The 26,441-nt window shown below is 38.1% G+C and overlaps 2 protein-coding genes across 3 annotated transcripts in view; one reads left to right on the top strand and one right to left on the bottom strand.

Annotated features, from left to right (window-relative positions):
• The window catches only part of pkd1l2a (polycystic kidney disease 1 like 2a), a 38,408-nt gene extending 19,974 nt beyond the window's left edge, over positions 1–18,434 (top strand). The window contains exons 10-41 of the mRNA XM_067401222.1: positions 345–525; positions 634–742; positions 2,529–2,661; positions 4,090–4,383; positions 4,482–4,627; positions 7,397–7,579; positions 7,696–7,833; positions 7,917–8,072; positions 8,157–8,281; positions 8,393–8,513; positions 9,486–9,617; positions 9,722–9,947; positions 10,037–10,227; positions 10,548–10,778; positions 11,460–11,561; positions 11,649–11,827; positions 11,934–12,080; positions 12,192–12,391; positions 12,906–13,150; positions 13,245–13,458; positions 13,788–14,233; positions 14,393–14,489; positions 14,571–14,711; positions 14,783–14,968; positions 15,217–15,547; positions 15,629–15,762; positions 15,842–15,969; positions 16,055–16,215; positions 16,352–16,562; positions 17,669–17,770; positions 17,857–17,988; positions 18,073–18,434. Of these exons, the coding sequence (XP_067257323.1) occupies positions 345–525; positions 634–742; positions 2,529–2,661; positions 4,090–4,383; positions 4,482–4,627; positions 7,397–7,579; positions 7,696–7,833; positions 7,917–8,072; positions 8,157–8,281; positions 8,393–8,513; positions 9,486–9,617; positions 9,722–9,947; positions 10,037–10,227; positions 10,548–10,778; positions 11,460–11,561; positions 11,649–11,827; positions 11,934–12,080; positions 12,192–12,391; positions 12,906–13,150; positions 13,245–13,458; positions 13,788–14,233; positions 14,393–14,489; positions 14,571–14,711; positions 14,783–14,968; positions 15,217–15,547; positions 15,629–15,762; positions 15,842–15,969; positions 16,055–16,215; positions 16,352–16,562; positions 17,669–17,770; positions 17,857–17,988; positions 18,073–18,198 (5,648 nt within the window). The 3' untranslated portion in view covers positions 18,199–18,434. The remainder of the gene's footprint in view (positions 1–344; positions 526–633; positions 743–2,528; positions 2,662–4,089; positions 4,384–4,481; positions 4,628–7,396; positions 7,580–7,695; positions 7,834–7,916; positions 8,073–8,156; positions 8,282–8,392; positions 8,514–9,485; positions 9,618–9,721; positions 9,948–10,036; positions 10,228–10,547; positions 10,779–11,459; positions 11,562–11,648; positions 11,828–11,933; positions 12,081–12,191; positions 12,392–12,905; positions 13,151–13,244; positions 13,459–13,787; positions 14,234–14,392; positions 14,490–14,570; positions 14,712–14,782; positions 14,969–15,216; positions 15,548–15,628; positions 15,763–15,841; positions 15,970–16,054; positions 16,216–16,351; positions 16,563–17,668; positions 17,771–17,856; positions 17,989–18,072) is intronic.
• Positions 18,435–20,766: 2,332 nt separating this feature from the next.
• ipo7 (importin 7) overlaps positions 20,767–26,441 on the bottom strand; it is a 30,054-nt gene continuing 24,379 nt past the window's right edge. The window contains exons 19-26 of one of the 2 annotated variants that reach the window (XM_067400115.1): positions 26,194–26,291; positions 25,782–25,877; positions 24,865–25,085; positions 24,563–24,771; positions 24,253–24,294; positions 23,396–23,602; positions 22,236–22,352; positions 20,768–22,012 (exon numbers count right to left, since the gene is read on the bottom strand). In XM_067400115.1, the coding sequence (XP_067256216.1) occupies positions 21,915–22,012; positions 22,236–22,352; positions 23,396–23,602; positions 24,253–24,294; positions 24,563–24,771; positions 24,865–25,085; positions 25,782–25,877; positions 26,194–26,291 (1,088 nt within the window). In that variant the 3' untranslated portion in view covers positions 20,768–21,914. Of the gene's footprint in view, positions 22,013–22,235; positions 22,353–23,395; positions 23,603–24,252; positions 24,295–24,562; positions 24,772–24,864; positions 25,086–25,781; positions 25,878–26,193; positions 26,292–26,441 lie in introns of both variants that reach the window. The other variant, XM_067400116.1, reaches the window with a different exon arrangement.

Genomic DNA, 26,441 nt, shown 5'->3' with positions numbered 1-26,441 from the left:
CAGTGGACACGTGAGCATCAGAACTGGACCATAGAGCAATGGAAGAAGGTGGCCTGGTCTGATGGTCTAGTGGAGTCCATGCCTCGATGGGTCAGGGCTGTTTTAGCAGAAAAAGGGAGACCAACACAATATTGGGAAGGTGGTCATAATGTTATGCATGATTGGTTCATGTTGCTTACAATCTATTCATACGTTTGAATAGCCATCAGTGGAGAAAGATATCTTTTTAATCAAGTCTGTAGTTAGAACAACAGTCCCATGATAACCATCCAATTGATCCATTAATTCCTCAAAGCACATTAGAAACTGTTGTTGTTTCTCCCCCCCCCCCTTTTTCTTCGTAGTTGAAACTTGCCCCTGTCCGGATGAAGTGAAAAATAGAGATTATGAGATACCGGCAGCTTGTCTTCCACCAGTGTACAGTTTCTCAGTGTATACTGTACATACTAAGTCAAGTGATCGTTCAAAATCTGGATTCAGATGCATCACTGTCATTCCTAGGGAAAACTTGAAGCTCACTCTTACGTAAGAATGTAACTGATTGCATTCATTTGATCAAAATGCATTCTTGGATTTGTCGTCATTTGTGCTGCTTTGAAACCGGTCTGTACTTCATCTCCTCTCTCTCTTTAGCTGCTCCAACTGCAATCCAGTGAACACTGCTAACAGTGTTACGCTACAGGTGCAGTGTGAAGGATGTCAGAAAATTGTTTGGTACTTGGAGAGCACTAAGGATTTTACTGTAAGTGTTTTTATTTTGTGTTACGCCATGACAGTCATTAAACTCTCTGAAGTTTTGCATGTAACCCCTTGTGAAAAAGAAGTACACTTTAGCATACTTTTAAAATAAGTACTTATTATGGAAAAATATACTTTAAAAATAAATATATTTAAGTGTGAACTGAATGTAATGTTTAACAGACATTTAATTGCATGTTAATTGCAATTATTAGAAAATGTATTATAGTAAATGCTGAATTTTAGAGTGCTTTTTCGACCTACTTAAGTACATCTTACTTCTATATTTCGTTGAATTATGGTGAAAGTGTACTGCCAAAAGCATTTATATTAGACTATAATATACTTTAATGTATTTAAATGTATTTGTAATTACACATTTGTAATGATAACGTTGCAGTTCAGTACATTTAATATATATGTAATATTGAATAAAACACTGTAGTTAAAATTATAATTAGGTACTTAAGTATAATTAAGTGGCAACACATTAAAACGAACTTCATTAAAGCATGACAAAAGTTTTTTTTTTTTATTATTATTTTTTTTTTTTTTTACGTATTTTAAAGTAAATCTTTTAATTTGACAATTTGGACTTTATTTGTGTGTGTTCATATCTCACAATTCTGATTTTATTTTTGTGAGTTTATATCTTGTAATTTCAAGTTTATATCTTGCAATTATGACTTTATTTTTTTAAGTTTATATCTCGTAACTCTGACTTAATAACTTGCAATTATGAGTTTATTTCTCGCAATTCTGACATTATATTTGTATGTTTATATTTTGTTATTCTGACCTTATTTTTGTAAATTTATATCTTGCATTCTTACTTTATGAATTGCAATTATGAGTTTATATCTCGCAATTCAGACTTTATTATAAGTTTATATCTTACAATTCTGAATATATTTTTCTCGCAATTCTGACTTTATAACTCGAAATTAAGAGTTTCCATCTCACAATTCAGAGAAAAAAAAAATAGAAATAAGATATTTTTTATTAGAAAAAAATCTTTTTATTTTTATTATCATTTATTAGAAATGTATTACAAGTTGTAATTTTTAAAAGTGTACTTAAAGGCACAATATGTAAGATTTTTATATTGAAATATCCAAAAACACTTGCACAGTGTTATATATTTCATTCAGCTGTGTACTTACATTATCCTAAATGTTTCCAAGAATTAGTAAATTCAGAGAAATTCACAATTTTAAATATTGCCCGTCCCTCCCTTGTCACTTGTCGCCTGTCAGTGACGTAATATCTGCGTTACATCTTATGTTATAGGTTGCCAGTCTGACAGTCTGATGACTTTATGACTTGAGTTTATATCTTGCAATTCTGACTTTATTTTTTAAAGTTTATATCTCATAATTCTGACTTAACTCGAATTTAAGAGTTTCCATCTCATAATTCAGAGAAAAAAAAGTTAGAAATAAGAGATTTTTTATTTTTATTATCATTTTATTAGAAATTTATTACAAGGTGGAATTTTTAAAAGTGTACTTAAGTGTGTCAAGAAACATAGTAATGAAAGAGTACTTTCTTTAAATGGCCTTTTATTTAATTAGCATTATCATTATAATATATCATTATAATATTGTCTGCATGTACAGATTTATTTTAAAAAAATCTAATTGTACGATTTGAAGTACACTAAAAAGTGCACATTCAATACAATTAATCTCACTTCTTTTTCACAAGGGACCCACCTTAGTCTTTTTAAACATGATATAATGTGCTTGGATGGTGTAGTAAAATACAACTGATACATTACCTTCCCACAGGGTTTGCTAAAACACTGTTACTCCGAGTCATTGAAAAAGCCATTGATATGTCAGGCAGAGGGCAGCAGCTCTTATACCATAGAGAGTGACACACTACGGAAAGCAAAGCAGGACATCACAGTGGTGGTTTATGGTAGGAGTCACTGTACTTGTAAATTGTACCCATTCTTCTGAAGAGTAAATATAGAGTGGCCTCCAAAGTGACTGAAATCACATTTAAAAATGTATGAATTTCAATGCACAGATAACTACATATTAAAACAAGCAGCACCTGTAAACACCATATTTGGTTATTTCTAAATAAATTTTGTTATAGTGGCTTTAGTGGATGTATAAAGTCAGTTCTGCTCAAGTTCACGCAGGCTTAGCACAACCAGAAAGTGCCCAAATACTTTCTTTGTTCATTTTAATCTGTCATTTTTCCACTTGAAACCTTACAAATCCTTTTTTTTTTTTTGCTTGAAAAGAGTATTTGTGCTGTCTTTAAATATAAATAAATGCCACTTGGTTAATATTATTATCTAATGCAGTGATATTCATACTTTCAACTGTGGTTAAATGCTCAAATACTTTTTGCGACCACCAAATTAGGTAACACATTATTTTACAGTGTCACACTGTAAACCCGAATAAGTTTGCAAAACTCAAAATATTTGAGGTAAACAGTAACACCAGTTTTTTTAAGTTAAGAAATTCAAAGTTTAATTAGGCAAAACTGGCAGATTTAAATGTTTTAATTGCTCTTAACTTGAATTTTTTGAGTAAGTTAAATCATACATTTAACTTAAAATTATCGTGTAATCTCAACATATTTTTAGTTGTAGAAATTGTGTTAGCTATAATTTGGTAATTCAGCAAATGTTAATTGGCAACACAATGCTTTGAAAAAACTGAAAGAGTACGGCAATATAGAAAATTTATCATACACCTTTTCTCAAACTTAGCTCATGCTCCACTTGTCACCATGATGATAACCACAAAATAACAGAAACTCTGCTAAATTGGGATAGCAAAGCATTAAACACTACGAAATCTCCCACTTAACATTAATCTTGTGCAAAAAACAAACAAAAACAAACAAAAAAAAAATACTTTAAAATTATTTAACACTTAATTTTAGTATTTATCCTGCCTTCCGAGTGCCATGGGCAAAGCATGCAGGGAAATAGAAATCCCAGCCCAGTTTCAGGTAAATTTAAGTTTGTCCAAATTAAAAGCAACAAGTTCATGAAACTTAAAAAATGAAACAATTCAGATTACTTAAAATGTGTCAGTTTCGTGAACTCAAATAAAAAAGTTCTAAATAGTCATAAAAGTTCATTTGATTGAACTTATTTGTTTCATTTGAGTTTGCCCTACTTAAACCAATTGCATTATTACATGTAATTAATCCTAAACCTAACTGTAAACTGTATATACTGTTAATGAATATTACTCAGTACTTATTTGTGTGATTACACTGTAACAACCTTAAAAGTGTAACCTCAAATTATTTGTGTGACCAATATTAATCAAATTTGAGACCCCAATTGATTAATGCCAAATCTGTTTTCTCTCTTAGGTACCAAGGACAGCTTATCTGGATCTGCTAGATACACTGTTCCCATTTTTGGTGCATCCAATACTGAGGAATCAACAGAAGTCCTGCCGATTTTGCCGACCACTGTGCCTCCATCTTCTCATACTACTGACAAATCAGTCAACACTGTAGCGCCCCCTGTCGTCTTGATTCCGCCCTCCTGCATCATTAGCCCTCCTGTGGGTGATGTTCTCTCTCCCTTTAAGATTAGCTGCTCTGTGGATCCATCTTTCTGCAGAGCTGGGCCCTGTGTGTTCTGCTTCAAAACCGGCAGTGGTGAGAAATGTGATCTTTATTCTACATTTGGTTCTTCCTGATAAAAGTCAGCCTATCAATATAAAAGTTAACTTCTTGTACTTTGACCTATTTTGCAGGTAATTATTTTTACTGTGGCTCCGAGCCCACAGTGGAGTCGCTTTATCTCCCTCTAGGGAAGGCACATAACAACTACAGTCTGACGGTGGACATCACTATTAAGAACGCAGCAGGCGTTACTGCTGACACTACTGTAACCACTTGGGTTTGTAGTTGAATTCATTTGTTTACGAGCATCTTTTCAAACATTCAGCTGAATTAAAGACAGGTGGCTCATTCTTATATAACTGTGCCATTTGTGCCTCAAAAATTAAATAAATCACTGTCAAATTTCAAGAAAATATATTCTTCCACTTCAGGCCAAAAAATACCAAATCTGTAACCACTACACAGTGAGGGACCAGCAAAGAAGGATGAATATTCAGATAATATAACAAATACTTGTTTTTCAATAAACAGCTCTTAAATTATTATCCACAATCCTAAATATATGGCTGTAGTTTTAGTTTTTTATCATTACTGACCTTGACCCTAATTCATGTCCAAGTTTGGAATCTGTATAATGATTTATGCTTGATAATATGAATAGATATCTGAGTAAATTCTGGTAGTTAGTAATGAACAATAATCAATGATCATAAAAAACTATATAGAAAGTAAATTATGACATTGTAATTTGGTAAATTCAATAAATGCTAAATTTTGGTTAACCAATTAACTTTTTTAAACAAATTCCTTTTTTAAAAAAAAAATAAATCAATGATAATAATGTATTATTGTAATGAATGGGAACATGTACATTTATATAAGTTTATATTAATTATAAGTTTATATAAGTTTTTTCTTGTTAATCAATATTAGTACTAGGTTATGGGGATCATGTAGCCATTTCCTAAGAATTAAAGGGATAGTTCACCCAAAAATGAAAATTTGATGTTTATCTGCTTACCCCCATGACATCCAAGATGTAGGTGACTTTGTTTCTTTAGTAGAACACAAATAATGATTTTTAACTCCAACCGTTGCTGTCTTTCAGGCTACGTCTACACTATTCCGGATATATTTGAAAACGGAGTTTTCGTCTAAAAACGTTCCGCGTCCACACTATCATTTTCAAACGTTATCCAAAAGTTGCTCACCAACACTGAAAAGTATGAAAACGCTTACATCCCCCTACTGCGGATGAGTAAAGCTTCGACCTACGTCATTCCCGCTAGGCATTTATTTACTTTCCGGCTCTTTGAAACTTTGAGGCAATGTCGAGTTTTTTAAATGGACCGACAGTGTGGTGGAGTTGTTGCTGCGAGTAACACAGGAGTATAAAGTGGCCAGAGCAAGCAAGAATGTAGACTGGGAGATGTGTCTTGGCTGAATTGGTCATATGACTGCATCACATGCATAAAAATGCAAAAGCCTTCCTTTTTTTCAGTCCACACTATGACGCGAAGACGGCATTTTCAAATTTATCCGCTTTGGAGAGCGTTTTCCAAATGTTTTCGTTGACTTAAAACGCCGTCTCAGTGTGGACAGAAGGCCAAAACAGAGAGAAAAATATACGTTTTCAAACGAAAACGTATTAGTGTGGAGATGGCCTCAGTCATATAATACATGTCAATGGCAACACAATCTATAAGAGTGAAAAAACATGCACAGACAAATCCAAATTAAACCCTGCAGGTCGTGACGACACATTGATGTCCTAAGACACAAAACGATCAGTTTGTGCGAGAAACCGAACTATATTTATATATATTTTTTTACTTCTAATTGTAACGAAGCGGGACTGAGGCAGAGATCCATGTGCAGCTTTTATTAAAGTGAGAGTGGTCGTACAGGCAGGGTCAAACAGGAGCAAACAGGAACAGCAAGGGACAGGCAGAATCGTGGTCAAGGAACAAGCAAAGATCAGGACAGGCAGATATCACTCACAGGTCGGTATGCAAAGCAAGGGTCAGGACAGGCAGCAACGGGTCAGTAAACAGGAAACAGGCAGGATCAGTAACAGGAAACAGGCAGACAATAAACACAGGGAAACACTCGGAAATGATACACTGGGTAATCAAGACTTCGCGGTGAGGTGGTGTGTGTGAAGGTCCTTTATAGTCCTGGTAATGAGCTGCAGCTGGGTGTGGTGATCAGTGATTAGTGTGAAGTGTGTGCAGGTGAGTGGTAGAGAGGATGATGGGAGATGTAGTCCGGGAACAGTGACAGGAACAGACGTGATCGTGACACTAATACACCACTATGTCCAAATGCCTTGAGCATCTGGTGTGTGAGGTCTGATGATGGATAAGCAGATAAACATCAAATTTTAATTTTGGGTGAACTATACCTTTAAGTCTCGTTTCCACTGAAATTACACAAAACAATTTGTCCCAGAAATTTTTTTCCCCTTAACTCCTCCCCTCCCCCAAGACTTGTTGCTGTCTGCGTTTTCCTTCATGGTCTAAAGTAGCATGAAGTTTAAGTCAGGTGATGTAGGACTGTGCGCGACTTTTCAGTTCCCACTGGATTTCGTCATCCGAATATAAGCTTAATAAAAAGCCTGAACCTCGTCGTCCGTCCATCTGTCATATTTTTTAAACTCCATTGTTGATTCGAATAGCAAACAAATCTTACTGCACGCACTGCAACAGACTTTTAAAAATGGTGTTTGACACAAAATGCTGCGTGGAGTCAACCAATCAGCATGTTCAGCACCCAAGTTCCACCCCCTAAAGTTCCTGAACTTTGAAAAAGTACTACCTCGTGAGCAGGGACTTTCTGAGGGAGAATTTTTTTACCCAGAACTTCATTTAGACCCTGGTCCCTGTGGTCGAAACACACTGAGTATCACCCCAAAGTCCTTAGTTCCTGGGGAAAGTTCCTGCAGTGGAAACACGGATTTAGTCAGACAGATAAAATGACAGAGTGACATACAGACCGAAAGAAAGACAGAATTGTAGAAATTAAATTATTGTGCATCATATTCCAGGTAAAGGACACCAGTACTAAGCACACAGTTGGAGATCTTCAGGCACTAGTTTCCAATCAGGTGTCTCAGCTGCAGCAACAAGGTCGACTCAATGGGGCAGCGCTGGCACAGATGTTCAAGACTGTGTCTGACAGACTGAATGATGCATTACCTGAAGAACAGCATGACAGTGTCAAAAAAGAGGTAATCTATAGGGAATATGCACATTCTGTAATGATTTTTTTTTATATTCCGTGTTTCTTTTACACCTCTGTTGTAATTCTGAATAACCAGATACAGTATGTATCTTCTGACTAAAGCTGAGACAACAGATGTTGCTGAGTTTGAGTGTTGCCACAAGCTCCATCCCCCCAAAGAATCCAGCGGAGGTGCAGATGAGTGCTAATGTGGTTGCAGGCCTTACCACACAAGGTCATGAGCTGACAGACACTGCGCAGGTACTTTGTAACAGTCCGAATGTATTTAGATGGCAATACCTTAGTAATAATACTCTTTATCTAACTCATCCATCTGGTTACAGTTACAGGCAAGTTCTCTGCTTACAAACCTCAGCGAGTCCCTAGTCTCTTTGACGCATTCTGGTGAGGAGTCCTCTGAACAGATACTGCAAGCATCAACGCCAATAATTCATGCTGTTAGTAACATCATCAAAGTTTCCTCCAATACATCTGAACAGGTACTACACAACACTCGAGCCTTGCTCCACGTGCTGATTCAAAACCATTATTCTTGACACTGTTTTCATACCCATCTGTTACAGAATGAGATCTCTAGTCATTTACTAAACACTGTGGACAATGTTCAGAGTGCCTTGTTGGCTGGGAAAAAGGTGAACCAGGAGCCCATCATACTGAGCACTTCAGTTTTTGGTTTATATGTCAACAGGTAAGAGAATAATACAAATTATTTGTACACAAGCATAAAGATGGCCATTTTATGGGGTCTTGACATTGCAGCCTAAGCAATAAGACGAATCATTCTGCTTTGCTCTTTCAGAATTTCATCAGATGGTCTTCAGAATCAGCACTTTAACATTCAAAAGAACAGCTCTGCCAGTTTTATGCTCCCGTCTCTGGGCTCTAATGTTCTGTCTGCAGATGAACCAGTAGATGTACGGGTGAGTTGTGTGCATTTATTCATTTTGCTTTTATAAATAAGTGACTTGCAAATGTGATTCATCAAAAGAAGGCAATAACAAAATGGTCAACTTAAGCAAGATATGGTTCAGTGCTCAAGGAAAATATTTGTTTTTGTGTTTTAGCTGTTTCTTGAATATTATAAGGAATTTGGCTGGGAAGGACTGTGGAGATCATTCAACTAGTAAAGTGTTTAGGAAAGTGATTTTGTGCTTTTTTACAATAGTACCATGAGGTGCAACTCAGTCACCAACCTCAGGCTTCTGGAGGGGATGTAAATTTGTAAGAGGGAGGTGAGATAAAGAGGATACCTAGCCCATTGCTGGCCTGTATTCAGGCATCAATGACTTGAACCGAAAGCCAGTGAAGACACGTTGGACATCCAGCCAGAAGTGCACGACGATAGTCTAGTCTAGAAGTTTTAGTCAAGGGCCTAGACGAAGAGTTGTGCTGCATGCTCAGTTAGGAAGGGCCTGATATTCCTAATGTTGTGCAGGGCAAACCTTCATGACTTTGCTGTCTTTACAATGTGTTTTTTAAATGTCAGTTAGTCATCAAAGATTACCCAAAGGTTTCTGGCAGATCTGGTTAAAATTATTGTTGAACTGTTGGAGTGGGCTGGAGGTGGTGTTCTTTCATCATTGCCGAGATGTCTGTCAGACATGCTTGAGATCAACACAGCTACTGTGGGATCGTCTGGTTATAATGAAAAGTAGAGTTGGATGCATAACAGTGGTAGGAGAAACCATGTGCCTGTATGATAGTTTCCAGTGATGTAGTGTATTTGGAGAAGAGTAAAGGTCCAAGCACTGGCCCCTGAGGTACCCCGTGACCAGTTGATGTACTATTGACACCTCTCCCCTCCAGGCAACCTTGAAACTAAGATTTACCTGAAAGGTGAGATTCAAAGATTAGATTTCTGTAATGTTAATTTACTTTTGAACATATTACAGATGACAAGTTTTGGAATAAATCCATTCTCTTGGAGTGAGGGTGACCGTATCAGTGGATCAGTGGGGTCTCTTTCTCTCACCAAAATGAATGGCTCTGTGATTCCAGTGGCAAATCTCACTGAGGAGATTGAGGTAAAATGAAATTATCAGCAAGTGTCCATGAACATGAGAGGGCAAAAGCTTGGCTACTGTAAACATAAAACATCCAGAATTTATCTATCTTTTTCATTTCCTAGATTCTCCTACCAAGGACGGAGATGGCAGAGGTTAACCAAACTCTTCTGGAATTAAGAAGCTTCAGCACTGTGGTCATTAATGTGACTTCACCCAATATATCTCTGGTTTTCAAGTTAGACCCCTCAGAGGAGACCCCTCTGCAGTTGCTCCTGGGTTTTCAGGACTACCCTAATGATACATATTATGAGGCTCAGATCCAACTGCCTCAAGGGGGCAACTCTGAAGGTTATTAACAAATATAAACAATTCAACAGAATTTATGAAATACTGTTTGCAAAACATTGAAAAGTGTTCCGTTTTATTTTTTGGCACAGAGGAGAGGTACACATGGGTGCTTAACCCTATGGAGATGACAGTAGAAGTAGGTGTTTACTATCTTCTGGTGAGGCCTATTGTTGGTGCAGGGGTGAATTCGACAAATGCCTCAGTTTTCATCACAACCATTGCAGCTCACTGTTTGTACTGGGATGAGACGAAGGCCAATTGGAGTGGTGATGGCTGTAGGGTAAGCTGAACCACCAATATCTATTTTATCCAATATCTACCAATATCTATTTTATTGCTGGCGGTCACCAAATGGCTTTACTGTCGGTTTTGAGGTGTCACTCCTCATATCATAAAGTCTTTATGATAAAGTCTTTAAGTCGCTAGACACGCCCATATTACATTGCCAACAATCACTGATATTGCAAATTGCCAACTTTCATTGAAAATAAGTGACTTCTAATTGCTTTGTTTGTGCAGTCACTCTTGGTGTGAACATCCATTTCAACTGAATAAGCATGTAATTTATACAGAGGTTAGAGCCATACCTTTTTCTTTCAGGTTGGCCCTCGTACTACAACATTGGTAACTCAATGCCTATGTACCCATTTGACCTTCTTTGGAAGCTCTTTCTTCGTAATGCCCAACGTGGTTGATGTGTCCCGCACTGCTGAACTCTTTGGCACCTTTGTCAACAACCCAGTGGTGGTGTGTTTTGTAGGTGCCATTATCCTGGCTTACCTGTTGGTTGTGATGTGGGCACGAAGAAAGGACATTCAGGATGCAGTCAAGGTTTGCTTTTAGAAACTTGTTTCTCTTGAAGATCCTATTTGAGATACTTATAGATAATTCCATATTTTGATTGAAAGAAATAATAATAAAAAGCAAAAAACTATGAGAAAATCTTCTTTGTTTAACTTCAATGTTAAATGATGTTTTATTAACAAAATTCAGGAGGAGCAACGCTCAAATAATCTGACTAATCATCACGTCATTTCAGCCAGATGTTAGCAATCAGTAATCAACATATCTACCCAATCAGCATGAGTGAAAGCATATATATAGACACAGTCGACTCACCCATATTCCTCAACAGTTTTACAGTATCCCTCCACCACCCTGTCTCCTCACACTTGCCTGGTTACTTTTCTAACCAGAATACGGGGGGAGTACTCTGGGTTCAGGCCAAAATACCGAGCTCAGAGCCCTCTCCTCGGACAGCACGCCAAATACGCATACTACTACGTATACTATTTACTGTCTGATGATTTGTGAATCTGCCAACTTAAGTTTCAAGTTTTAGTTGTCATGTACAAATGTCAGTGACAATTTGTACATTGAAATGCTTAGAATGAGGCTCAGGCATTCTACAGTAGTACAATATGTATATATACTACTGTATACTACTGCCTGAGTGTGGTATTTGTACAGTATGTTTTAAAGTGCAGATGTTCTTTGTAGATGCAGATGCAGGTGAAGGTCACAGTACTTGAGGACAATGATCCCTTAGCTGAATATCGTTACTTGTTGAGTATCAACACAGGACATCGTCGTGGGGCCTCCACCTCTTCTCAGGTTAGTGCCGTCCATATTTTGTTGCAGCATTTTTTCAGGGACACTTTTGTGCCATTCAAAATGAACTCTGCCATAACATTGTTACAGGTGACAGTGATTCTACAGGGCACAGAGGGAGAGAGCGAACCTCATCATTTGACTGACCCTGAAAAGCCAGTGTTTGAAAGGGGAGGACTGGACATTTTCTTGTTGACTGCCCCTTTCTCACTGGGAGAGCTACAAAGTATCAGGCTGTGGCATGACAACTCAGGACAGCATCCTTCTTGGTAAACTGAATGGGAAATATGTCATACAGTCAGATTATATGGGAGGCATGTTTTCATCTGTGTAATTTCAGTATTTCCTGTATATGACCGTTTGGAATTGTTACAGGTATATTAACAAAGTAATGGTACAGGATCTGGAGACTGGGCAGAAGTGGCACTTCCTGTGCAGCTCGTGGTTAGCCATTGACTTGGGAGAATGCACATTAGATAAAGTTTTTCCTGTTGCAACGGAGATGGACTTAAAAAGATTTAGGTATGTAGCTGTCAGTTTGGTAACAAAAAGAATTACAGTTTTCACAAAATGTGGTACAAAATGTTTAGTATTTTCTCGTTAATGCTCAACTTATTGTCTTCAATGTTACAGTAATTTGTTCTTCATGAAGACTGCAAAAGATTTCCGTGATGGTCACATCTGGTTCTCTGTAATCAGTCGTCCACCAAGTAGTAATTTCACACGAGTACAGCGTGTCTCCTGCTGTTTTTCGCTGCTGCTCTGCACCATGTTGACCAGTATCATGTTCTGGGGTATCCCGTCAGACCCCTCGGAGCAGACCATGGACCTAGGTATGGCCAATAAAACATTAATCTAACAATCTCTTCAACTAGAATGCTCTTATCAGCAAAGTAGAACATGTCCATCCATAGCTGTGTCCCAATTCACATGATGCAGAATATAAACTATCTATAAAATAACATCTTAGTAAGATATGTCAACATTTGAACCACATTAAAACTTGCTGTGATATTTGCAACATTTCTTGTTGTTTTGCAGTGGAAATATATCACAGACAACATTCTTCTAACATTGTTATTTACTTTTCTGACCTTGGGAACCATTGCAGGGCTCCAGACTAACATTTGAGGGCAGTAGCACTGGTACTTAGACCTTGATTTGGTGTAGAGTAGTAAAGGCATCTGCAGCAAGTTACTTGAGAGTACAATATCCTTTGGGATTGTCATCACTTCCCTAATTTACATTCTGGAAACAGCACTTACAGACATAACTTAAAGCCTTTGCTTGACTCAAAACATAATTATTTTCATAACAATGTAATTTCTATCCTTGCATGGGCAACAGGTCAGATTGAGTTCACCTGGCAACAGGTCATGATTGGCATCCAAAGTTCCATTATCATGTTTCCTATCAATCTCCTTATTGTGAGCATCTTCAGAAATGCTCGTTCAAGGGAGCAAAAGCCTGAATCATCTTCAAAGCAGCAATCAAAGATAGATCCCACAAAGCAAGGCAAAACTGGACGTGTGTCTCCGAATCCGCCTTCACACTATAATCACAAGGATATCACACCAGATGCTGTGATAAAGGCAAGTCCTACTCAAGAATTTGACCCAGCATAGTTCTATCTCTCACTCATAACAATTGCGGTTTATGACCTTTTTTATATATATTTTTTTTCAGGACATCAAACGAATAGCACATTCACTCTATAAGGTCATGAGAAAACCTGTACCAAGTATAGAACTGGACTCCACCAAAACAGATATTAACAATCTGCTGTCATTGGTTGAAGAGATAATTTGTCAACACAATCAAGTTGGAAATGAGTTTTACACTGACTCTTCTAAAAAGGAGCAAACTCTTCCAGCTTCCCTTGGGGGTGTAAATCTGAAAGGTGAGTCCATGCATACCAGCCTGTATAATATTTCTTAGTTCCAGACAATGTGAAACTTGAATGTCAACTAAAACTTCAGTAAGCAAACCACTGGCATTTGTAAAGTTGGTTTGGATAGATCAACCCTGAAATTGGTGAGTGTCAATTAATCAACTAAAGCAATATTCCATTGTTCTTTTTGAAGTGGAGGTAGGAGAGTATTCCAAGTTCCTAGTTGTCTGGAATGCAGTATGAAGTGGAAACTTGAGTATTCCCTCCTCCGACTTTGAATAGAGCTCAGCATACATACATTATTATATATGAAAGAATTTTTTTTGTTCCTATTGCAGAGAGCAGTGTTTGTGAGCGAAATGAAAAACACAGCATCTACAGCCAGTATCTCTACAAACAACTCCAAAATGTGGATAAAGAGCTGAAACTGCTGGGGCCTTCATCCTTTTCTAAGCCAGGCAGCTACAACCGGGCTGTGTTGCAGGTCCAAGGCATGAAGAACCTACTTGAACCTCATGTCTCCTCCTGTTCTGCCAGTGGTCTGCATACTCGTGGCTCCAGCCCAATAGAGGGCAGCAGTGGAGACAACAAAAAGTGTTGTCAGAAAGGCTTGCCCTGGTGGTTTGTGTTCGTTGGTTGGTTTCTTGTTGTAGCCACCAGTGGTGTTTCAGCATACTTCACTATGATGTATGGCTTGACCTATGGGAAGGATCGCTCCATTAGCTGGCTCATCTCAATGGTGGTGTCATTCTTTGAAAGCCTTTTCATCACTCAGCCTGTAAAAGTAAGAGACGGAATAAGAAAGACAATTCATGAGACCTTCCTTTTTATATTTTATGATTGTATATGTATCTTTATTGTACATTACCGCTTCCTGTGCAGCTAGTGGTTACATGACAGTGTCCGCTACTGAGACTTGATGACCTTGTATTGTTTTCTTTAGGTATTGGGCTTTGCAGTCTTTTTTGCTTTGGTACTCAAAACTGTTGATCAAGAAGAATATGGAGATGTTACGATTGATGGGACTCTACCCAACACAGGTAACGAGTGAATTTACAGTATCTTCTTTGATATTCATGTTATTTGTGTGGCAAAACTTCAGCTGAAACGCCTGTCCACAGATGACCCTGATGCAGTCAGAATTGCCAGGAGAGACAGCACATGTAGTTTCTATCAGCCTCCTCCTCCCACCGACATAGAAAGGATGAGAAACAACATGATCAAGGAGCAGAAAGTTTTCGCACTCATCCGGGAGATTCTCAGTAAGAAAGACACAATTACTCTTTCATTAATGGAAAGATCAGCTTGTTTGACACAGCCTTTTACATTGCAGTTTATGTGGGATTCCTGTGGATGCTTCTCTTGGTCGCATATGGTCAGCGAGATCCACATGCGTACTACCTCACTCAGCACATCCGGCAGAGCTTCAGCAATGGCATTTCAGAGAGTATGAACCACAAAGATATATTCAACTGGGCAAAATCCTCCTTGATCAGCAATCTGTTTGGGCAATATCCAGGTATTCCTTCAATATGTATTGTCCACATTGTCTACTTCAGGGGTTTTCAAACCTGTCCTGGAGGCTCATTAGTAGAGACAGCAATACCTGAAGTGGGTATGTCAAATAAGGGAAAAATACAAAATGTGCAAGGATGGGGGTCCTCCAGGACAGGTTTGAAAACCTCTGGTCTACTTTTTCAAGGTTTAACACTGCTTGTTTATTTTACCTCTAGACCCAAATGCACTTTGTTGTATGTTACATTTCAGGTTTCATAACAGATGGAAACTCAAAACTTGTTGGCAACGCTCGACTCCGTCAGGTTAGGGTGAAAAAAGACTCTTGTAAAATTGCCAAGCCCATGCAGTATGCTATTCCTGATTGCCATGCCCCATACTCCTGGGAAGCGGAGGACATGAGCTCTTATGGTCCAGCTTGGAACCAGACTAAAAATGTGAATGGCTCTAAGGCTGTACTCACACCGTGGCACTACCAAACTCAGGCCAAACTCCGGGCAAATCCTGTTTGGGGTGGATTGACCCTTTATAAAGGTGGTGGATTTGTGGTGGACCTCGGCCCGGATCAAAAGAATGCAAGCAGGTAGCGTAATGTGTAACAATATGTAATCTAATTTCAAAGTAGAAGTTAGAACAATTGATTTTTTTCTTTCCCATCCAACAGACTACTTCAGTATCTTCTCAACAACACCTGGCTGGATGTGTATACACGGGCGGTCTTTGTGGAGTTCACAGTTTATAATGCAAATGTGAACCTCTTCTGCATTGTGACTCTCATATTTGAGACCACAGGAGTAGGTGAGGCATCTCCTTTTGAAATTCTCATGAGATCGTCATGTTCTCAAAGTCTGGACTCACAGTAATTTTGTTTTTGCAGGTGCATTTCAATATCGTAGTGAGGTGCAGACTGTCCATCTTTATCAGTCCACTGGTGGCTTTCATGTATTTGTTATGGCATCAGAGGCCATCTATTTCCTCTTCATTCTGTACTACATGTTTGTGCAGGTCAGCTCTTTCATGTAACACTAAAATAAGATGGTGTATTTGCATTAGTGAAGCTATAATGGACAATATCCTCTGGATTTTATAGGGTAAACTGATGAAGCAGCAGAAATGGGCATATTTCAGAAGCAAGTGGAATCTTTTGGAATTGGCCATCATTATTCTAAGTTGGAGCGCATTATCTGTGTTTGTCAAGAGGACGATATTGGGTAACCGGGACATTGACTACTACCAAAATAACAAAGACATGTGAGTGGAAGCCATAAACTCTTACAGATTAATCACTATGTTCAGATTGGAATACTAGACTTCTACATACTGCACAACATACACTTTATACTTGAAACTACCTGAAACACAATCAATACAACTGCTTCTCTTACAGGTTTGCCAGTTTTTATGAGACTGCCACGGCAGATGCTGTACTGGGCTATCTGATAGCCTTCTTAGTTCTGCTGGCCACCATCAAGCTGTGGCATCTACTGAGACTCAACCCCAAGCTACACATGATCACCTCTACACTGCAGCGAGCATGGACAGATATCTCTGGCTTCATCGTGGTCATGACCATCATGTTTTTGGCCTATTCCATTGCTGTGAGTATCATACTCCCTCACAGTTTGTGGAATGTAGACCATGAAAATAGACTATAATCAGGGCCAATACCAGATTATAGTGGAAGCCTATAGTTCTGCAGTTTAGCTCCAACACACCTCCATGTAGTTTTCAAGTAATCCCGAAGGACTTGATTAATTGGACCAGGTGTCTTTTATTAGGGTTGAAGCTAAACTCTGCAGGACTGGGATCCTCCTGGATGTGAGTTTGGCACCACTGGCCTACAAGCTCCTGGAACAAGGGTTTTTAAACCTGTCTTGGAGGACCCCCAACCCTTTTGTATGACTCCCTCATCTAACACACCTGATTCAACTCATCAGCTCATTAGTAGAGACAGCAAGACCTGAAGTGAGTGTGTCAAATAAGGGAGACATACAAAATGTGCAGGGCTGGGGGTTTGAAAACCCCTGTATGGTAGTTGTCCATACTACTTATGGCAGGGTTCCTCAAATCCGGTCCTGGAGGGCCACTGCCCTGCAGAGTTTAGCTCAAACCCTGTGATTTTCTAGTGATCCTGAAGACCTTGATTAGCTTGCTGCCCTGTTCAGGTGTGTTTGATCAGGGTTGGAGCTAAACTCTGTATAGCATTGGCCCTCCAGGGCAAGATTTGAGGAACCCTGACTTATGGTACAAGTCTTCCTAAGTCAGGGGTTTTCAAACCTGTCCTGGAGGACCCCCAGCCCTGCACATTTTGTATTTCTCCCTTATTTGACACACCCACTTCAGGCCTTGCTGTCTCTACTAATGAGCTGATGACTTGAATCAGGTGTGTTAGATGAGGGAGACATACAAAATGTGCAGGGTTGGGGGTCCTCCAGGACAAGTTTGAAAACCCGTCTTAAGTCACACGATAGCATGAGGAACAGACTGAAATGCAAGGTGTTCCAGTTGTTTGCTGGAAACCTTGATTGCCATCATAGCCCTTATTTGCATATCACACACATTCAGTTTGGTGGCAAGACAAAAGAACCAATGCCATGCCAATTTTGAAAATGCACAAGGACATTTACATGTTAGGCTGGCAATGCACATGATTTCAATTCACATTTATGTTTGTCCGAAATGTTTCAATTTTGTATCCCATTAGTGCAATTTGATGTATGGTTGGAGGCTCTACTCGTACAGAACTCTGCTTGAGGCTGCACAGACTATTATTTGCCTGCAACTAGGTATCTTTAACTATGATGAGGTAAGTATACTGGCCTTCAACTGAATTACTCTTTGCCAGTCTGTTTAAGAACTTTTGTTTATTGCATCATTTCCTTCTACCTACAGGTTTTGGATTACAATCCAGTTCTAGGTGCTTTCCTCATCGGATCCTGCATTATCTTTATGACATTCGTAGTGCTCAACCTCTTTATATCTGTGATTTTGGTGGCTTTCAATGAAGAGCAACTTCATCCCACTGTAAATCTCTCAATCAATGAATCCAGTGCTGTGCTATATTTTTTACCTTTCTAAACCAGTTAATGTTCATCTCTTTTCCCTCAGCCCTCTGAAGAAGAGGAGATCGTAGACCTGATGCTGATGAAGATCTGCAGTCTCCTTGGCATCAAGTGCAAGAAAAAGCAAATTGATGCAGATGCTTCCATGACTACAGCCTCAGTCATATCTTAGAAATGATGCTCGTCTTTATTACCATGTGATAGTCAATGTAAAATGCCTCTTGGTCTTTGGATACTTGATAATTGTTCTTGAACATTACTATAATCTTAAAAAGCTTTTTCCTTTTATCTTGCAGAATGTTTCCATTAGGTCAGTTGGGATGTTTGTCACTGCTATTATTACAAATATTAAGCATGAAATATGGAGCTCTTTGTCTAAAAGTTTTTGTCCTACTACATCACTGTATTACATCTATCAACAAGCCAGATTTTCTGAGTGGATATCAGATGAAAACTTTCTTGTGGCATAATTCTAGAACAAAATGTGATGTAAAATGACCACTTGGGAAATTGTTTCAACTAATTCATTGAATACATTGCATAAAAGTATTGACACACAAAGGGATCTGAATCATATACAACACCAATCCGTGGCATAAACAATGCTGTTGCTATTCACTTGAGTCTATTTTTCTAATGCACAAGCTATAGCGTGTTCAAGGATAAGTCCCAGAATACCAGTTGACTCAATGACTTCTATTAAAAAGCGGCCTGTGATTGTTTCTCAGGTCTCATCTTCAAATTACTTAAGTTTGTAGACAGTAAGCTCATTCACATAACAATGAAAAAGAAGGAACAAAAAGGCCTGTGAGTGCCCAGCCATTATAAATGTCTGGCTCTTGTACCAGACAGCAAAAAAACCCAAATCAGTAAGTCTTACAAATAATCAAGTTTGGAACACAAGACTTCTCTTTTCATTGGTGTCCGGCCACAAACCTTTTGCAATTATCAGTATCTGTAATATGTGTTGGAGAGTCTACGGCAGCCTCTAGAACCGAATACAAAATGGTTGTGAAATATGGCACTCTTATTGGACAGGACATTAATTGTGGCCATTTTGAGTCTTAATCTCTCCAGAACCTGTTCAGTGAACCTGAAATGGCAGATTTACTGCCATTTTGAACTCATCCTATAGCTTATCTAATTTTCTCCACATTTAGGTAAGATAATCTTGCAACATCTCTCAAAAGTTAAAACTTTTTGATAGATCAGATCCTCATTCCTGATGCTGAATAGCCACTTTCCTAGTTTAGTTCTGCTGCTTCATCAGTTTGATACTATGCATTCTTGCTTCACTGATGGAAATTAATCCATCTTATTTCAGTGTTTCATTAGAGTACTGACCTACACAAACATGTAGTAGAGAATTCAGAGAAAACCGATGGCTTTAGATGCCATAAAGCCACCGGTGTATTTATGGAGAGTATGCACTTCACTACAATAACTCATCTTACAGCTCTTATCAGATTTTCTCCACATTTGGGTCAGATAATCTTGAGACAACATATATGAATAGTTATCAAAGCTTTTTAGAATAACCAAAACAATTTTGGTATAATGCAGTTATCCTCATTCCTGATCCTGGAGAGATACTTTCCTACAGTTGAGTTTAAAAAAATCAGCCAGGTAGAACTAATGTCAAATGTACTATATACTATCAATCCAACTTTACACTTGACAATATAATTTATCATGCAGCCGAGATTTGCAATATAATAAATATACCTATTGCTTTACAAGAGTGTACTGTATGTATGCAGGTAAAGTTTGATGTACTATTTATCCAACATTGAAAATATTGCCGGCCGATAGTTTTATATTTTGCATTGAATCACCTAATCTGATTCTGTCTTTAGTTGCTTTTAATTAAGAGCAGAAACTAAACCAACTCTGTGGCTCTCCAGGACCAAGAATGAGGTTCCCTGGAGAAACACATCAACAAATGTGAAGGTAGTGATGGCAACCAGTAAGTAAGGCTGTATTTTAATGCTTTGGTGTATTTGAGTAAAATTTTGCAATTGTCTGTCACAATGCCCTGAGGATATCCAAGCAGTCGGGCACCACAGAACCAACAAAACTTGGTCTTAAAGGGTTTGTTCACCCAAAAATGAAATTTGTGTCATTATATACTCACCCTCATGGACCTTTATTGTGGCAATTATATTGCTTTCTATGGGGGATAAAAAAACCTCTTGGACTTGAAATCAAAAGTATCTTGTGTTCTGAAGATGAACGAAGGTCTTACAGGTGTGGAATGGCATGAGGGTGAGTCATTAATGACAGAATTTTCATTTTTGGGTGCACTAACTCTTTAAATCATACTGCTTATCTCCTTGTATTCCTGGAGGCATGCAGAGCAATGCATTACAAATTGCAATCAATGGCATGAACATTTTGAATGGAATCACCAGCGTTTGCTACTCTTATATTTTCCCAAAGTTTGCTCAGATAAGGAGTTTAAAAATGCTCAAGGAGCCCCACCAGCACTGCACATTTAGGACATCTACTTTATTGGACATCCCCAGTCAGGTCATGGAGCGTCAAATAAGGGAGACATCCAGAATGTCCAGTAATAGTTTGAAAACCCCTGGCTCAGATTGTTTTCACACAGTCATAAAACCTGAAAATGTTTATTTTCAAGAAAGTTAGGATGTCTTGGTGGTATTACCAAGAAGACCATGCTTTAGGGACCTTTCAGTTTCATGAAAAAAAAAAAAAACCCATCAAAATAAATTTTGTTCTCAACCTTACAACGTGCATGGTATTGGCATACTTGGCCACATAATTGCTGCTTGCAGCTATATTCTCTGCTTGCTTCAGTTTTTACCCACACGGGGCGTAAATACATTGCAAGAATAGTCAATCACCCTGACAGTGAAGAAACACAACTAATAAGAAATTACTGGAGAAGGCGAACCAAATCAAACCGATTCTCAAATTTAAAGCTGTTTGTTTTTTTAATGTTGTGTATACTGATGGTTCATCCATACATCAACCAAATGCTTGAGACCTCCTCAATTCATGCTCCAATGACTTAAATGACTTACAGTGCTTGTAACAATATCTTTATCCAGATTGAACACCAAGTGCATTTTGTTTGGAGCCTAAATCATCATCATCATTACAAGCAGCAAATGATTGCCACACACTATTATTGAAGCCCTCTGAACACCAACCATTATAGGAGAAGTCACCGTCCAGGTAACAATGTTCCAAATCTTAAATAGTTTTTAACTGAGTTAAAAAATTTGCAGTCTGATACAGAAGGCTAAGAGACCTGAACAATATGAAAGTGCTAGTCATTAATTTACAGAGATCAGGCATCACATAGTGCTATGACAAGTATCCAATATGCTACATTTGAATACACGTTGACACCTTACAAATGCCTCTGGTTGTTTGACCAGGCAACTTAAAAATCAAGTGCCTTGGCTAGTTATGTACAATATGAGAATTTTTTTTTTTTTTTTTTGATGAAGAAAAACTTTTGACACACTACTGCCAGAGGTATAATCTTGAAAAGGCCCTTTGGCCCATACAGTGACAATGAATTTTTGACATTACGTCTCAATTTCAATTCATTAGCCCCCGTTGTATGTGTGTGGGAGCTGAGTATCGCTCTTAATTTTTGGATTCCATAAGACAACATTGTTCAGAGCTTTATTTCCCCCCCACTTGCTTAGCGTTCAAGTTCTTGGTTTGTTTTCCCAGGCATTGGTTGCGTTTGGTTGCTTTCCCACATCTTCTGGTGCTGTTTAAATTTGATAGTCAGATTGAAGAGTGAGAGAGAAGAACCAGTTCTGGAACCACTACTTCAGAGAGCAACACAAGTGTTTTCATTTCACTACATTCAGTCACAGTTAGAAAGGGGAAGGAGGAAGAGAGGACTCAATTCATCCCAGGGGCGCTGCCACCAAAGTTGAAATTGGATGGCACCACAGGAACTGTGAACTTATATCCTCCGTGCTTCTCGATCATCTTTGATTCTAAAAAAAAAAAACGAATCAGAAACAAAAGGGGGGGGAAGTAAGCAAGCTGAACAAACAGGAAATATTTTGGAAGAATATTTAGTGTTTCAAGCCTTACAGCATGTTTTGGGTCCAACACTTGGTAGGAAACTACCCACATTTTTGGTAATTTTGGTATTATGTCAAGAAGGGAACAAAAAACTGCTGCGCAATCAGTTACTCAAACAGCTGTTTGCCTCACCATGTGCTGCTCGCCGCTGGTCTGCAAGTGTTGCAATATCCTGAAGTTGTTTTCTTTGTTCCTCATCGAGACATTGTGTGAGCGCCTGGTACCATGCTGGGTCACGGGCCTGGACATCTAGAGGAAAGAGGGCAGTCTCAGTAAAAACGCTCTTTAAAAGTATTTATTTCATACATACTACAAACTAAGGCTGGGTAAAAACAAATATTGATTTCTCAATTTTAATTGATTCTCATTTTTACGAACTGAAATCGATCCCAAGAATCCATTAGTCTAGTCTGTTTTCAGTAATGAACGAGCAGAATATGTAGCGCCTCCCATCCAATAAATCGCAATAATCTTTGCGCTTTGTTACTTTTAATATGAAGCAAAGTCTCAGATTTCAAATGACGTTCATCTTATGAGCTTCAAAACATAAATACCGTTTTGGCTGTTTAATGTGGCGTGACAGATCGCTTTAGCGCTTTAGTTAAAGAGAAGCATCTGATCCTCTCCTCCGCTTTAATAGCAGTTACAGCGTGAAATAAACATGCATGAACATCTGAAGGTATGTTAAAATATACAGTACAACTTACTGAAATCCGTATCATGTCTCGTGTAATCGCTCAGTGTTTCAACCTCGGAAAGACGTCAAAACGTCAATGTAAAAAATGTCACGTAACGTCACATTTACCTCAGAAAAACAAATTCAGTGACCATAAATTCATTAGTCAACTAGAAAAGTGACTCTAGAAAGCAACATTCTGATAAAAATAGCTATGCACCGTTACATATTCATTATAATTTTTAATTTTCTTCAATATTTAATGCATGTTTGAATAAATCAGTTATGACAGCCGCAATTTAAATGTTTATATTTCAGAAAACGAATTGGAGTAGAAATGTGATTATGTAATTCAAAACTTTATTTATAATAAAAACATCACTGAGTGTAATAAGTGTTTGTATATAAATGTGTTCATTTTAACCTTCACTATTATAGTAAAGTAGTACCAACTGACTCCCATGTGTAGTTTACAGCATTAGTTTAATTAAATTTCCCCATGTACTGTAACTGAAATACTACATCCAAAATAATCGTAATCGAAAGCATGTGAATAGTAAATCGAATCGTGAAAATTGTGTCAATACCCAGCCCTACTACAAACTGTAACTCATACTCTGTATTATGGCTTTGAAGATCTGGTATTCATCAACGAGGTTGTCCTCGTCATCCACCGAGGTCGTGTAACCCTCCAGAGCGGTCTCCTCTGCGTCGTCTTCCTCCCAGTCTTCATCGTCACCATCTTCTCCTGCTTGTTTAGCAAGCATTTCAAGGTATTCCTGGCCTTCTTCATCTATGTCATCTTCATCACTGCCTAACTCCGCTGCACAAGAACACAATGAGACTCATGTCAAAACTATACATTCAAGTTCATTACATTGAGAAAAATTTCAATATATCAAAAATACCAATTCGCTCGACTTGATTCCATTTCCTGTGTGATGGATTAACTGGATTTAATACAAGCTTGACTCTTTATTTGATCCGAGAGCCAACAATTATCAATTATGATATTTTACTCCAAATTGGATGGACATATATATGGGTCAATGATGCGACAGGTTGTGTGTCCAAAGGCTTTAATAATAAAAAAACAAAACAAAGATATAACATCCAAAGTAAGGTAGTACAACTAGATCTTTTCTATTGAATCCAAAAGGTTTTAATTATATTTTGCTACATATAAAGGTATTTTAAAGTGTCAAAATGTCATTCGGTTTAACCGACCAAAATAAAATTATTTGTATTTGTAATTATGGTATTAAAATTGTGTGTAGAAGTCGTTGCTTTGTTATGAGAAAGAACGTCCGGAAAAATGAATTTTATTGATGTCGTTCGGAGTAACTAATATAAATGGATCATTTTGGATCGAGTCATGCGGTCAATATCATGTGACAGGATGTGACATCATTCAAAGTCGTGAAGCAAAGTAACTAACTCTTAACCATTTGAAAAATTCATGTTTTCACTTACTCATACGCATGTCCCGAAACGTCACGTCATTTGGTACAACCGCTATAAAACATGGAAAATGTTGTAATATTTTAAAAACTTTTACTAAATATAAAATGTTTGACTGTCCTTTTGCTAACTAGCTAGATATCAGCCTGTTAGCATTGCTTGAAAATAGTCAATTTTGTCCATCTTGTAAAAAAAAAAAAAAGACAAAAGCAGTGTTAATTGATTTTAAAAACCACATAATCTCATTAAAATTTAAAACCATTAATTCAGAAGACTGAAATACTGCTGCAACAGATAAAAGACTTGTCAAAAACTCATTCACCATTCTCCTCTTCCTCCTCTCCTTCCTCTTCATCCTCATCCTCATCATTTTCGTGTTCAGCCCTGCAAGCGTAGGCCCTCTTCAAGCCGTTAAAAAGGAGGATGGCTGCAGGAAGGAGCTGACCTGCGACCTGATTAACAGCCTGTGGCCTCTGGTCCAGATCCATGAGCGCGCAGAGTCCTAACACGCACATCTTTCGATCGTGGAGCCTGCAAACAACAGCGATTACATGTTACTCTTGCCCTGAGAAATGTTTGAGAGCAAGCAGCTCTTCAGGTGTCACCCCAGAATGAAGTGCGTACCCGAGGAAGCAGTCGATGTCTTTGAGCCACTGGGAGATGAAGTGGTTGGTGATGGGCTCGGTGTTGTTGGGGAAGCGCAGATTCTCCAGCGTGTTGAGGAGCAGAGAAGGACTGTAATAGAGCGCAGCGATGGCCACCTGCAGACACATGGTCCTCAACTCACTGGTCTTCACTTCACGCGTCAAACGCTCCAAAGCGGTCGTTACAAACAAGGGCACCACCTGCAGGAATGGACACCAAACTCAAATTAACTCTATAATGTGAAACAATAGTCAGAAAAATCTAATCTTTTGAACAGTTTACGGTTTAAACAAAATATTTAAAAATGTTTTTGTTAAGTATTATATTTGATCAGGCTTTTATGCTTATAAAGTAAGATAAGAGAAAATGGAGCTCATGCTTGAGAGAAAAAAAACCCTCAATTTTATTCAGAGGCCTAAAATGAGCAGCAGTATCCAATTGCTGATATTTATGGCCAAAAATAAGATGAAATTCTGATAGCTTGTAATATAACTCCATTTTTATAACAGACTCATAAATCATGAATCATGACATTTATCACTTAATATCTACCAATAATGACTTAGTCGGATGATATTTAAGTACTTAGTTTTATGATCAGATCTCTGTCGGATTAAAACAATGCAATACAATGATGATTTAGAGATCAGCAAATAATGAACATTATTAAAATTGAGGCCATAAGAAATTGGTAACAGTTCAGTGACCATGAAATTTTACATTCATTTTATTTTTATTATTATTATATATAATAACTTACTGTGTTAGGCATATTATTATGCAGAAGATGGTTAGCCATTTTAGAAAAAAATAAATAAATTCTCTGCACCCCTGATTTTCATATATCACTATATCCATGTTCAATTTGCCTTTCCAGTAAAGATCAAGAAACACACCTGGTCAATACCACGACCTTTGCACTGTAGAATGATGACCTCCAAGAGCTTGGCCGCATGGCATTCTGGGTCCTCTCCTGGGTCTCCTGACAAAATCTGATTGGGCGCACACATAGTCTAATTAACACACAAAGCCATTCTGCCACACTTTCTTAAAGTCAAGGACGTTTCAGTAGCACTTTATTTTACAGTCCTGCTTTACAAGAACATACTCACTGTAATAACAGGATATTAACCCTGAAGCTGAAGCTGACCCTAAACCTAACCTTAATCCAAATAAAGTACAAGCAGTTACCTTATATTACTCAGTACCTTCTTTGTACATACACGGTTAGTGCATGTACTGTGTAAAAATAAAACAAATTGCAACGGACTTGTTTTGGTTTGTATTAAAGTAGAAGGACTGCTGTACCTTTTTGCACATACTGTAGATTACTTCAAGGTATTTGGTGTCGGACAGGAGTGTGTCTGTGTCAACTGTGATGTAGTTATGGAGAAGTGGCATCATATCTGAAACAAAAAAAAGGTACATGAATTGTTACTCTCAAATCTTTAATATCTATGGAGTTCAATGCAATATCTTCTTTTATAGAAATCACTTCTTAAGGACTACAACAAACGGCTGGTAGGGACTACAATGAGCTTCTTCCCGGGTCGGTG

The sequence above is a fragment of the Chanodichthys erythropterus genome, chromosome 11, assembly GCF_024489055.1.
Source record: "Chanodichthys erythropterus isolate Z2021 chromosome 11, ASM2448905v1, whole genome shotgun sequence".
NCBI classification, from domain to species: Eukaryota; Metazoa; Chordata; class Actinopteri; order Cypriniformes; family Xenocyprididae; genus Chanodichthys; species Chanodichthys erythropterus.
This window is presented reverse-complemented; position numbering and strand designations above follow the sequence as displayed.